General features: G+C 45.4%; 1 protein-coding gene across 1 annotated transcript in view; it reads left to right on the top strand.

Moving 5' to 3' along the window:
• The window catches only part of LOC129394149 (BOS complex subunit NOMO3-like), a 149,810-nt gene that overhangs the window by 124,899 nt on the left and 11,172 nt on the right, over positions 1-13,739 (top strand). Inside the window, exons 2-5 of the mRNA XM_063597954.1 lie at positions 1,478-1,844; positions 5,933-6,022; positions 8,887-8,932; positions 12,243-12,343. Coding sequence (XP_063454024.1) covers positions 1,478-1,844; positions 5,933-6,022; positions 8,887-8,932; positions 12,243-12,343 — 604 coding nt within the window. The remainder of the gene's footprint in view (positions 1-1,477; positions 1,845-5,932; positions 6,023-8,886; positions 8,933-12,242; positions 12,344-13,739) is intronic.

Below are 13,739 nucleotides of genomic sequence, written 5' to 3'. Positions count from 1 at the left end.
AATTTACTTTCTGTCTCTATGGATTTGCCCATTCTGGGTATTTGATACACATGGAGTCATACAATATGTGGCCTTCTGTGTCTTGGTTCTTTCACGAAACACAGTGTTTTCTAATTTCTAATTTCTACATTTCTGTCGTAGAATATATCAGTACTTCATTTCTTTTTATGGCTGAATAACATTCCATTGTATGGATAGACCCCATTTTGTTTATTTATCTGTTTACAGACATTTGGATTATTTCCACCTTTTGGCTATTATAAGATACATTTTTTAAATAACATTGTTATAGAAGTCTTGTTTTCCAAATTAAACAGAAGGGCAGGTCCTGTTTCACACACTTTTTTTTTTTGTATTAAAAATATATGAGGGCTCTTCCAGTTGCTATTACTGGATAACAAATCACACCAATTTTTAGTGCTATAAGCCACAATTTTATTACACTCACAGATCCTGTAGGTCAAGAATCAGACCAGAGAGAGTGGCTTGCTCTGCCTCATGATGTCTGGGGACTCAGCTGGGAAAACTCAAAAGTTGAGGGTGACTTGATGGCTGGGGACTAAAGGCATCTAGAGACAGGGTTTCACCATGTTGGCCAGGCTGGTCTCAAACTCCTAACCTCAAGTGATCTGCCTATCTCAGCCTCCCAAAGTGCTGGGATTACAGGCGTGAGCCACTGTGCCCGGCCTCTTTGGTGTGTATTTTGATGTGGTGACTGGTAGTTAAATTCAGTGTACATATGAATTCACTCTTGGGACAAAATATGCTGGATTTGAGCTTGTTTTCAGGCAAATCATGTTTCATCTTGCAGAGCTAATTCAAAGTATACTGACTGCATGCACTTCTTCCTTAGGGGAAGAAAACTCATCATAATTTGTTTCTAGGCATATGTTATTAGAGCTAGGATTAAAATAAATCCTACATACTTTCTTTAATATGCTAACATTAACACGTTTCGCTTAAAAAAGTATCGATCATTTATCATGGAAAAATACACCAGCTTACACAAATTCCTAAAGCGTTTTTCGTGTGTGTGTGTGTGTGCGTGTGTGTGTGTGTGTGTGTGTAGAGATGGGGTTTCGCCATATTGCCCAGGCTGGTCTCGAACTCCTGGGCTCAAGCGATCCACCCACCTCAGCCTCCCAAAGTGCTGGGATTACAGGCGTGAGCCACACACCCGGCCCCAAAGCTTTTTGTGAGATTATATATTTTACCTGCGAAATGTATGGGTCAGAAAGATTTGAGAAAGTTGTTAGATAATTCCACCAACAAAATCTCCCGTCCTTTCCAGCTGTGATGGTGAATTCTAAAGTAGAATTCATCTTTGGAGCTTCTCCCTGTAGGCATGCACCTTGCGTCGCACCAGCAAGATGTTGCGCGGAGTCCTCCAGGCCTCTAGAGGGCAGAGATGGTCTCGTTTCCTTGCCGAGCATGCGCCTTAGTTCTCTCCTTTGGGGCTGTGAACGTGGGGTCGAAGCGCGCGTGCGCGGCGGCGGCTGGCGGCGGCGGCTGGCGGCGGCGGCTGGCGGCGGCGGCTGGCGGCGGCGGCTGGCGGCGGCGGCTGGCGGCGGCGCGGGGCCTGGGCTGTCAGCCGGCCTAGGAGGAGGAAGGAGCCTGCAGCGTGCAGTGTGAGGGGCGGCACCCGGCTGCCGGCGGTTGGTCTAGCTGGGGGAGGTCGGGCCATGCCGGTGGGCCAGGGCGCGGGGCCGCTGGGGCCCGCGGTGGTCACCGCCGCGGTGGTGCTGCTGAGCGGCGTGGGGCCGGCGCACGGCTCGGAGGACATCGTGGTGGGCTGCGGTGGCTTCGTCAAGTCGGACGTGGAGATCAACTACTCGCTCATCGAGGTGAGCGCCCGCCCCGCCGCCCGGCGCCGAGTCGCCGGGCGGGTGGTTCAGCCTCTCTGGGCCGCGCTGGCCTCGTCTCTGACACCGGGCGGTGTGGAGTCCTTGGAGCCCTTACCTCTTCCGAGGCTATGCTGTCCGCGGGCTCCCTGCAGCCCCTCCCCAGTCGCGCTGGAGGGGAGGTTCTTATCATGGGGTCGTCTAAGGACTGAGGGGGTGCCAGACCTCAGGTTCTTCAAAACCCGGACTCCAGATCCCCGGAACACAGACCCCAGATCCTCAAAACCCAGACCCTAAATTCCCTGGAGCCCAGACTCCATTTCTTTAAAATTTAGACCTGAGATCTCCTCGAATCAGACCCCCTGAAACTCAGATTTCCCCAAACCCACATTCCAGATCCTAGAGACCACATGTCTTATCCCCCAAACTCCACAGCCCAGAACCCCCCAAAGTTCTAATCCACTGCTCCTCCAAACCCCGCGGCATGATTTTAAAGAGCATCAATTCCCATCCCATAGATTCTGACCTAGTAGATCAGTATTGGCAACCCTGGGGCCGGAAAGCTATTTTTTATTTCTCCGGCTCCCCTCCACTTCTGAAAATGGAGAGTTGCCAGCTGCCCTGATTGCCTTAATGAGTAGTTAATGGAATTACCCTAGAGATTTGTGCTGAAGGTTTTGTGTGTGTGTGTGTGTGTGTTTTTAATTAAGTTGTAAAGTCCTGTTAAATGTTTATCAGCCCGGTGGGATTATGACCCAGAAAGTTTCCCGTAAAGAGGAAAGGGATGGATGGAGGTAGGGGCAGAATGTCATTTGTCCCGGTAGATGGGAGGGGACCAGAGCAAGGCCTGGGCCTCATTTTTGGGAGGGGATTTATGGTGGGGTAGGACAAGGAAGAGGAAAAGAGCGGGTGCCTCGGAGGTAATTTAGGAGAAAACGAAGGAAGAGGCTGGGAAATGCCAAAGAGAGGGATTGGGGAATAAGACCCCAAAGATCGTCTGAAAGCACCTTTGAGCTGTTCCAGGGCTGGCAGTGAAGGGTGAAGCTCTGTGTTCTGCAAAGCGGGCTGCTGAGGATTGGGGGAGGGGGAGGGAGTCAGTTCCACACCCCACCAGCTCTGCGACCTGCTCTTGCTCTAGGTTTCAGTTTTTGTACCTATAGGATGGTGTTGGGAGAGAAACAGTGGAACCCAGCAGATACATTTCTTTAACAAGCGGATCCGTGATCATCTTCAAGGCCCCCTTGTTTGCTGCTTTTTCAGTCTGAAGAGGTCAGAGGTCAGGCATTGAATGAATCTACCCACTGGCAGCGGCAAGGCTCCTAGGATTTCCTGGGTACATGTTTCTGGGTGCCTATGCCACCTCCTAGGTCTGCACTGGGGACAGGACACGTTCAGGGTGGTATGGCTGTAGACGGCACAGGGCATTTCAGAAGCTGAAATGCAAGAGGCCGGTAAGGCCTCTTGCAACTTGTAGTTTCCAGGGGTTCTGGAAGGAAGGAAAAGACAGGCACCCCCCTCCACCCTCACCCTCATACTAATAGTGACCTTGAGAGCAGAGGACAGGTTTTGTGACCCATTTCGAAGTGTGTTCCTTAAGCCCAAGAGCTGCCTGTCCAGATGGTGTGGGACACTCATTCTTTCGTAAGTAATTCAGATTCTGAAATCAGACATTTCATACTGGCCATCTTGACGTAGATTACATTGCCATCCTGTGTCCTGATTGTACTTTATGAAAGATGTAGAAATAATCATGATATTTCACGGTTATTTCTTGATTGTGTTTTTTTGCGTTCCTATGCAACTGCCGCCATTCTTCTCTAGCTTTCTCCCATCCTGGGTGTTTTTACATCGTGTTCATTGAGTCAACAACTATTTACTGAGCCCCGGCACATACTGAAGCCTTGTCCCCAGTGTGGATATAGCAGTACAGTGAACAGAACAGACAAAACTCCATACTCTCATGAGACTGACATTTTCTTCTCTAACAGGGACCTTACTGTTAAAAAAAAAAAAATTATACTGGTTGCTAATACTTTAACAATCAGCAGATTTCACATTAAAAACTGGGTTCTTTATTTCTCTGGAAAACCAGCCGATCTTTAGGCTGCCACACTTGGCTTGGGTTTTGTAGTGATCTGAATCCTTTTGGATGAATGCCCCTTGATGTTGCCTCCCTAAGCGGTCTAGGCTGGTGAATTTCCAGTCCCTGCCTTAAATGCATGCATCTGAATCTCTTTGTCACCTGTAGCAAATTCACTGAGTACCTAGAGTAAGCAAGACACTGTCTCAGGCACTGGGGAATGAAGCTGTGGTCACTGACCTCTGAGAACTTTACATACAGGCTTAACCTTATTTCACACGAGTCCTTTCCCAAATGTTCAGATGTTCATTTTATGAGTTAGTCACTTTGTACATCTTCTTAGCTGGTAAGATTCGACTGTTTCATTGCAGCTCGTGTCATGGTTTGTTTCATGGTCATAGAGCATTAACATTTTGGAGGTGAGGCTTTTAGGTGCATCAGACCCAACTGCTTCCTTTTACAGACATGGAAACTGAGCCTCAGAGTGGTTGAGCTGTGCAGGTACATTTAGGAAATTTTCCTTGAGCCCGGTATGTTCCCTACGTATTACACTGTGTTGCCTTTTTCTTCAGAGAGAGATATTAAATAGTAATACAAACTGCTTTTTCCATTTTACTTATTTTATTTTGTTTTATTTTGAGGCAGGGTCTCACACTGTTGCTCAGGCTGGAGTACAGTGGCACCATCATAGCTCACCAAAGCCTCTGACTGCTGGCCTCAAGCAATCCTCCTGCCTCGGCCTCCTGAGTAGCTGAGGCTACAGGCACGTGCCATCATGCCTAGCCAATTTTTTTTCTAGTAGGGATGAGGTGTGGCTATGTTGTCCAGGCTGGTCTCCTGGGCTCAAGTGATCCTCCTTCTTTGGCCTCCCAAAGTGCTGGGATTGCAGGCATGAGCCACCATGCCTGGCCGCAAACTGATTTTTCTTTGAATCCATATTCTATAGTAGGTGCTTAATATGCGTTGATGTGAATCTGTACAACCACATGAAAAGGAGTGGCTCTGTGTCTACACCTGAAGAAACGGAACACGAGCTTGCCCAAGGCCACGCAACACGTGGAAGACTCAGATGGCATTTGGGCATCTTACTGGGTTAACACTTCGTGTCTGGTAATGCTCAGAATGTAAGAGTTTTAGAGAGTCCTTGAAGAGAGGACAGATATTAAATGTCTTTTTAGTCTCTTTTTCTTCGGAGAATGAAAGTAATGAGAAAATTAAGTTTCTAGATGAATGTTGCTCCAAGTATTTGAAATTATTCAGAGTTAGTAAGGAAGATTTCTGGCCCTCATTCCAGACCTTTTGTTGAGAAATAGAGGTGGGCCCCAGGAATTTGCAATTTATTTTACTTTATTTTTATTATTATTATTATTATTGAGACGAAGTCTTGCTCTGTCTCCCAGGCTGGAGTGCTGTGGCATGATCTTGGCTCACTGCAACCTCCGCCTCCTGAGTTCAAACAATTTTCCTGCCTCAGCCTCCCAAGTACCTGGGACTACCGGTGCCTGCCACCATGCCTGGGTAACTTTTTTTGTATTTTTAGTAGGGACAGGGTTTCACCTTGTTGGCCAGGCTGGTCTCAAATTCCTGACCTTAAGTGATCTGCCCACCTCAGCCTCCTGAAGTGCTGGGAGTACTGGCATGAGCCACCGTGCCCAGCCAGGAATTTGCATGTTAATAAGCACCTTACTAATGGCAAAGTTGGCAAATTTGTTTTAGACCCAGAAACTTACACGAGCTACCTAGAGACAGCCACTAAAATACACAGAAAAGCATTGAAAAATAAGGCATTGTAATAGGCTGTAGGTGGTTTCTAATCTGAAAAACATTGAGTCACATGATTTGGGAGAGAGTTTGTTGATTTCCCTCTGTCCCCAGTAATGCCCCGTGTTAAAAGCTGGTATATAATAGGTCCTCAGTGAATGTATACTGACTGAGTGCATTCAGGTGTAACATGTGTAGTTAATTCCCAAAGGCAATGTTATGATTTCTGTTTTCCTTCCTTCCTTTCCAGATAAAGCTGTACACCAAGCATGGGACTTTGAAATACCAGACAGACTGTGCCCCTAATAATGGTTACTTTATGATCCCTTTGTATGATAAGGTAAGAGGGGACTGCTTGTCACTTATGATGGGAAGTCACTAGTGTGCCTCACCAGGCTGCACTAACCATGCCCTTTCCTACACTAGCAAATGCTCATCTGTTTTGTAAATTATTAGTGGATTATGGTAATCCTAGCCACATTTGGAGGGAGACAACTTAAAAACTGCCTTGACAAATACAGTGGCTCTCTCTGTGTTTAGGGCCATTTGGCAATGTCTAGAGATGTTTTTGTTGTGACATCTGTGGCTGTGCGCTACAGTCACCCAGTGAGTAGTGGCCAGGCGTGGAGCTAAATGCGCTACAGTGCTGCCTACGACAGCCCAGATGTCAGTAGTGCCAGGGCTGAGAAACTCTGATTTCATGGAACCCGTTACTTGCAGGCAGCTTAAAGTATTGTTAAAACAATTGTATACGTAATACATGAATTCATGAACTTTGTGAAAAAAAAAGTCAAGGTCTTTAGAAGTATGTGAAATAAATTTGTACCCTTTTCCCTCCAATTTTACCTCCCTCTGTAGTGATAACCTCTGATAATCTGATAAAGGTGTTTTTTTTTGTTTTTTTTTTTTTTCTTCTTTTGAGATGGAGTCTCGCTGGGTCGCCCAGGCTGGAGTGCAGTGGCGTGATCTTGGCTCACTCCAACCTCCACCCCCTAGGTTCAAGCCATTTTCCTTCCTCGGCCTCCCGAATAGCTGGGATTACGGGCACCTGCCACTACACCCAGCTAATGTTTTGTATTTTTAGTAGTGACGGGGTTTTGCCATGTTGGCCAGGCTGGTCTTGAACTCCTGACCTCAAGTGAACCACGTGCCTCAGCCTCCCAAAGTGCTGGGATTACAGGTGTGAGCCAGTGTTTCCAGCCCTCTTATAAAATTTTGATGTGCATCCTAACAGATTGCTTTCTATTTATAGTTATTCAGATATCCACGGGTACACATGCATATGTATATATGCAAATACACACAAGCACACATGCACATAGATATGTATCCACAAACACCTCTATACAATCCCATCCTCCCACATATAAACCTTTTATATGGAAATACAGATTCATAGGAAGTTGCAAAAATAGTCAATATACATAGTTTTGAATTTGATATATTTTTTAATACAAATGAAATCAAACAATAGGATTTATTCTGCAGTTTCATTTTTTCCCCTGTGTTAATGCTTTCAATACCAGAGGGACATTTGGTTTTTTCCTCTTGCGTGCTTTCAACATTAGCATAGATAGATCTACTGACTTTTTTTTTTTTTTTTTTTGAGACAGAGTCTCACTCTGTCAGCCAGGCTGGAGTGCAGTGGCGCGATCTCGGCTCACTGCAACCTCTGCCTCCTGGGTTCCAGTGATTCTTCTGCCTCAGCCTCCCAAGTAGCTGGGATTACAGGCACCCACCACCATGCCCAGCTAATTTTTTTTGTATTTTTAGTAGAGATGGTGTTTCACCATGTTGGCCAGGCTGGTTTTGAACTCCTGACCTCAGGTGATCCGCCCACCTCAGCCTCCCAGAGTGCTGGGATTACAGGCATGAGCCACCATGCTCGGCCTACTGACTTCTTTTTAATCGCTGCATAGTGTGTCAGAGTCAAACCCAAACTGTAATTTATTTAACTACTTGGACATATAGACTTTCCCCAATTTTAAAATAGTAGTAATTTTAACATAACACACCAGGAAATATTCTTGAACTTAACTCTTCATCCAGAATGCATAGGATTGATTTCTAGAGATGGACTAGCTGGGTCTGTCCTGAAATCTATTTAATTAATTTTTAAATAGTATCAGTATCAGTCTCAAGAAACCAGGAGGCTGGATGTGGTAGCTCATGCCTGTAATCCTAGCACTTTGGGAGGTTGAGGCAGGTGGATCGCCTGAGCTCAGGAGTGTGAGACCAGCCTGGGCAACATGGTGCAACCCCGTCTCTACTAAAATACAAAAAAATTAGCCGAGTGTCATGTGGATGCCTGTAGTCCCAGCTACTTGGGAGGCTGAGGCAGGAGAATCGCTTGAACCTAGGAGACGGAGGTTGCAGTGAGCCAAGATCGCACCACTTCACTCCAGCCTGGGCAACAGAGCAAAGCTCCATCTCAAAAAAAACAAAAACAAAAACAAAGAAACCAGGGTTGATAAGTAAAATCTAGTTTTATTTATTGAATTAATGAGTTAATGTATTGTTCAGAGACAGGATCTCCCTCCGCTGCCCATGCTGGAGTGCAGTGGCACAATTATGGTTCACTGCAGCACTGACCTCCTGGGCTCAAGTGATCCTCCTGCCTCTTCCACCTAAGTAGCTAAGACTGTAGGCGCCTGCCACCACACCCAGCTAATTTTTTAAGAACATTTTTTGTACAGATGGGGTCTTGCTATGTCGCTTAGGCTGGTCTTGAACTCCTGGCCTCAAGTGACCCTCCTGCCTTGGCCTCCCACAGTGTTGGGATTATAGGTGTGAGGTACTGTGCCTGGCCAAATCTAGTTTTAAGAGGTGACTTTAGTTCCTGAAGATACATGCTAACTTGTGCAACTGTAGGCACGTGAGGGCTTAATGGGAGACTCAATTAATAGAATTATAGTATGTTTAGTATTAAAAGACAGTGAGTGGCTGAACCTAGTGTCTTTAGAACTCATGAATGGGCTTCAGCACTGTCTTCTGATTGTTTAGATGAAAACTTCTGGTGTTCAGCTTCAGCTTGTAGCTTCTGAAGAGAATCAGTGCTCAGTACCATGTAGAAGAACAAGGCTTACTCTTAGAATTTCATTTCCGGTGTAAAAAATTTTTAGATTAAATGATAACACTAAACTAAATTAAGCCAGAGTCACAATTCTCATTTCTTGAAATTACATTTTCTTTTTTTCCTTTTAGGGGGATTTCATTCTGAAGATTGAGCCTCCCCTGGGGTGGAGTTTTGGTAAGTTAACTGAATCACTAGACATTCTTTGTAAAAGATTAGATGATATGCCAAATATTAATTTAGGCTAGCAGAGTGCATAAACTATTAAAATATTAAGGATCATTTCCAGTATGGAAGAGGGTTTGTATTCCTCCCCTCCTTGCCCCCATCACTCTGGTTTCGTTCGGATTTACCTTAATCTACCTTAAGACTTTCTGTCACCTTTGAAAAATAGACATCTTTTCTTCTACCTTTCTGGAAACTCCTCCCTTGCAGTTTCACTCATTACGTGGCCGTAGAACAGTATAGAAATCAAGAGTGGGGACTTGGTTCCCGTCCCAGGATGGCTTCTTTTTTAGCCCCCTCAGTTTTTTAATTTTTTATGGAATTAATTGAAACATTTAAAGATTGTGAGATTTGTCATAAAAATCCAGATTTATGTCCCATGAGATGAGAAGACTGTCAGCCTTAAACCTTACCAGTTAAATACCTTTGGGCAAGTTACTTCCCCCGTGTCAGCCTGGCTCCTCACTGTCGAGCAAGGGTAGTTATAGTCCCTGCCCCACTGGGTACTTGGAGGATTAATAAACCAATACTGAGTGTTCAGAGTGGCTGGCACGTAATTAGCAAGTACTCAGTATTCGAAAACAGCCCTTCTGCACACATCCCAATAAAAGCTCCAAACTTTCCTCATATAACTGTCTTCAGGCATAGCTGGGGAGTTGGGGATGGGGTTGAGATCAGAAGAGAGGGTCTGTTTTGATGTAGTTTACATTTTTGAAGAGGAGAGACTCTTGATGTTTCAGCAGAACAGGTGTGGGTGACCCCAGTCCATGGCTTGGGGAGAGGAGTAGGGATCACCGTTGTTGATATCAGGCTTGCTCGTGCATTAGACAAGGAAGAATTTAGCACCTGCCATCACCAAGGCTAAAATGAGGCTCAGGCAGCTGACAGCTAATTTGGCTCTGTGAGAGCAGCTGTTTTATCAGTTTGTAGTCAGGGATAGGGCGGGGGGTGCCTGGCTGGTACGTTCCAGAAAGCTGGAGAGGAATGTAGCCCTGCTCATGGCCAAAGCAGAAGTCCAGATTGGTGGCCTGGAGGAGTGTTGTGTTTGCCACCCCCCACCCTACCCCCAACTGGTGCTGTTGATAAGCTTTTTAATTGAATTATGCTTTCAGAAAAGTGCCTTGGATGAATTTTCACTAAGTGAACACACCCATGTATCCACCATCCAGATGATAAGATAGCACTTCACCAGCACCCCAGAAGTCCCCATCCTGGGTGCTCATTAGCCATCCCACCCCACCCTCCAGGTGACCACCACCCTGACCTTCTACAAATGAGAGATCCATTTGGTCGTTTTGAACTTTATACAAATGCTATCATGCAGGGAACTTTTTAATATCTGGTTTCTTTCACTCAACATTATGAACTTTATCTGTATCATTTGTAGCTTTAGTTCATTCTCTTTGCTGTTCAGAATTCTGATGCATAAATATAAAATTATTTATATTTTATAAAATATTTATATTTTCTTTTCTTTTTTTCTTTTTTTTGAGACTGAGTCTTGCTCTGCTGCCCAGGCTGGAGTGTGATCTCGGTTCACTGCAACTTCTGCCCGGGTTCAAGCAATTCTTGTGCCTCAGCCTCCTCAGTAGATGAGATTACAGGTGTGCACCACCACACCCAGCTAATTTTTGTATTTTTAGTAGAGATGGGGTTTCATCATGTTGACCCAGGCAGGTCTCGAACTCCTGACCTGAAGTGATCTGCCCGCTTTGGCCTCCCAAAGTGTTGGGATTATAGGCAAGAGCCACCACGCCTGGCCTATATTTATATTTTATATTCATATTTTGTATCAGTGATCTCTTCTACTGTTGATGGCCATTTGAGTTGCTTACCGATTTTGGCCACTAAGAGTAGTGCTCCTGTGAACATTCTTGTATGTATATTTTGATACATGTGTGTCTGCATTTTTGCTGAGTATATCACAGGAGTAAAGTTGCTGAGCCATAGAGCTGATACATGCTCAGCTTTAGGTGTTTGCAAACATCCAAAGTGGATGCACCAGTTTGTGTTCTCCCAGCAGTGTACAAGGGTTTCCATTGCTCCACATCCTAACCTACACTTGGTATCGTCAGTGTACAAGGGTTTCCATTGCTCCACATCCTAACCTACACTTGGTATCGTCAGTTTTTTTTAATTTTAGCCCTTCTGGTAGGGGTGTGGTATTATCTCACTGTGGCCTTGATTTACATTCCACCGATGGCCAATGAGGTTGCACACTTTTTCGTATGTTTATGTTTATTTGCCATGGGCTAGCTATTTTTGTAAGATTCCTGTTCAAGTCTTTTGCCCATTTTTTATTGGAGTCTTTGTGTGTGTGTGTGTGCGCGTGCATGTACGCGTGCAAGCACGTGTGTAATTCATCTTAACTGAAAATCTCATCTCATGGTTTTCCATTTTTTTCTCTACTCATTACTCCATATTCTTCCTAACCTTTCAAAAACTCAACCTTAACCCCTATTATGATGAACTCTTCAGTTAAAAAATGGAGTTAATTGCTGATATTGAAAAATCAAGAGATGGTATATAAAATCCAGATTTCCAGTTTTTCGGAGAAGTTGGAAGCTCTGGCAAAGCATGGTAGTGGTTGGCAGACTTGAGTGGCAGTTGTCTCCTTTCAATTTGCCACAGTCCCCCTGAGGATGCTCCGCTTACTTCGAACCCATGAAGCCCCTGTGGCCCTGGAGTTTGTGTTCCTGGTTTAACATGGCTGAGCTCATGTCCTTGGTCAGAGAACAGATCCAGAGCCAGACTTTTAGGGTCGAATTGGGGCTCTGTCACTCAGAAGCTCTGTGATCTTGGGAGCTCCTTTAACCTTTCTGTGCCTTAATTTACCCCTCAGTAAATTGCAGCTATTACTGCCTGTCTCTTAAGATAATTGTGAGGATTAAAGGCACTCAGCTCAGTGCCTGGTCGGTGATGAGTATTCAGGAAATAAAATTATTTGGTGCTCACTGAATTTTCACTGGAACTCTGAGATATAACTTAGCTGAAAGGCGTTGTAAAATTATTTTATACTCTAAACACGAATTCCCTCTGGGGCAGGAAACCAGGAGGCTAGGGGGATAGGGGTGAGAGGGAGACTTTTCCCAGAATACTTTTTTGTACCTTTGGAGTTGGAAACACACGAGTGTATTAAGTGTTCAAAAGTGAAATGAAATCTGAATAATAAAAATACATTCTACTTAGGTTCACTGTACCCCAAAACTAAGCTTGCCTTTGTGTCTTGTGCCCCCGTTTCCTCCCCTGCTTCGTTCCTCAGAGCCGACGACCGTGGAACTCCATGTGGATGGAGTCAGTGACATCTGCACAAAGGGCGGAGACATCAACTTTGTCTTCACTGGGTTCTCTGTGAATGGCAAGGTTTGTCTTTGGAACTTGATTATTTTTCCTGTTCACTCTATAATGTATACTAAATCCTTTTTTAAAAAAATGCAGGATACTTTAACCTGGGGACTTTGATCCCACAGGGGACCCATGGATAAGTGGCAAGGGAGCCTGTGAACTCTGTACTTCATCCTGTGTAGAACGCAGCAGGTGTATTTAGGAGTGAGATTGAGGTTGCTGGTCATCCCCTCTGCTCCCAGAGCATAGGCTGTTGGTGTTTTTATTTTTTTATTTTTTATTTTGAGACAGGGTCTTGCTCTATTGCCCAGGCTGGAGTGCAGTGGTGCAATCTTGACTCACTGCAGCCTCCACCTCCCAGGTTCAAGTGATTCTCCTGCCTCACCCTCCCGCTCCTTCACCCTCCCGAGTAGCTAGGATTACAAGTGTGTGCCACCATGCCTGGCTAATTTTTGTATTTTCAGTAGAGATGGGCTTTTGCTGTGTTGGCCAGGCTGGTCTCAAACTCCTGACCTCAGGTGATCTGCCTGCCTCCACCTCCCATAGTGCTGGGATTACAGGTGTACGCTGTGCACCCAGCCGCTGTTAGTGTTTATGTCAGGGATGGCCTTTTACAGGGATGCCGAATTGGAAGGACGCACTCTCTAAGCCTTGTGGCATCTTGCTGTCCCTGTGGGTGAATTGAAGTCAGCTTCTCCCAGAGAGAGCGTGCATCTGCTTCTGACACTTACCTAGGAGGATTCCCATCATTTAAGTTCTGAGATTTTTTTGGACCGCCATGGTGGTGTGAATTTAGAGTCCTAACGGGTGTGTGCCCCAGCTCCCGCGATTCAGATTCTCAGGGGAGAGTCGTTTTTCCTCCACCCGCCCTGTGCCTGAGGTTGAGATGTGCTTCCTTCCTTCCTGTCCTTCTCTTCATGATGGGCTTCTTTCTCCTCTACCTTTGCGGTGAGGGGGAGGCCCTGCCATCCCAGCTGTATGTGTGGGCTTCTTGTTAGAGATGGGGATCTTGGGTAGTTTTTTCTTTATCGATGGTTTGCAAAATAATGGTGAATCTTTTTTTATTTTTATTTTTATTTATTTATTTTTTTGAGACAGAGTCTCGCTCTGTGGCCTAAGGTGGAGTGCAGTAGCGCAGTCTCTCTCACCACAACCTCCACCTCCTGGGTTTGAGCAATTCTCCTGCCTCAGCCTCCCCAGTAGCTGGGATTACAGGTGTGTGCCACCTGACCCAGCTAATTTTTATATTTTTATTTTTATGTATATTTACTTTTTTTTTTTTTTTTTTTTTTTTGAGATGGAGTCTCCCTCTGTCACCCAGGCTGGAGTGCAGTGGCACGATTGCAGCTTACTGCAACCTCCGCCTCCTGGGTTCAAGTGATTCTCCTGCCTCAGCCTCAGGAGTAGCTAGGAT

This window comes from Pan paniscus, chromosome 18, assembly GCF_029289425.2.
Source record: "Pan paniscus chromosome 18, NHGRI_mPanPan1-v2.0_pri, whole genome shotgun sequence".
NCBI classification, from domain to species: domain Eukaryota; kingdom Metazoa; phylum Chordata; class Mammalia; order Primates; family Hominidae; genus Pan; species Pan paniscus.
The sequence above is the reverse complement of the archived record's forward strand: the minus strand, read 5'-3'. Positions and strand labels throughout refer to the sequence as shown.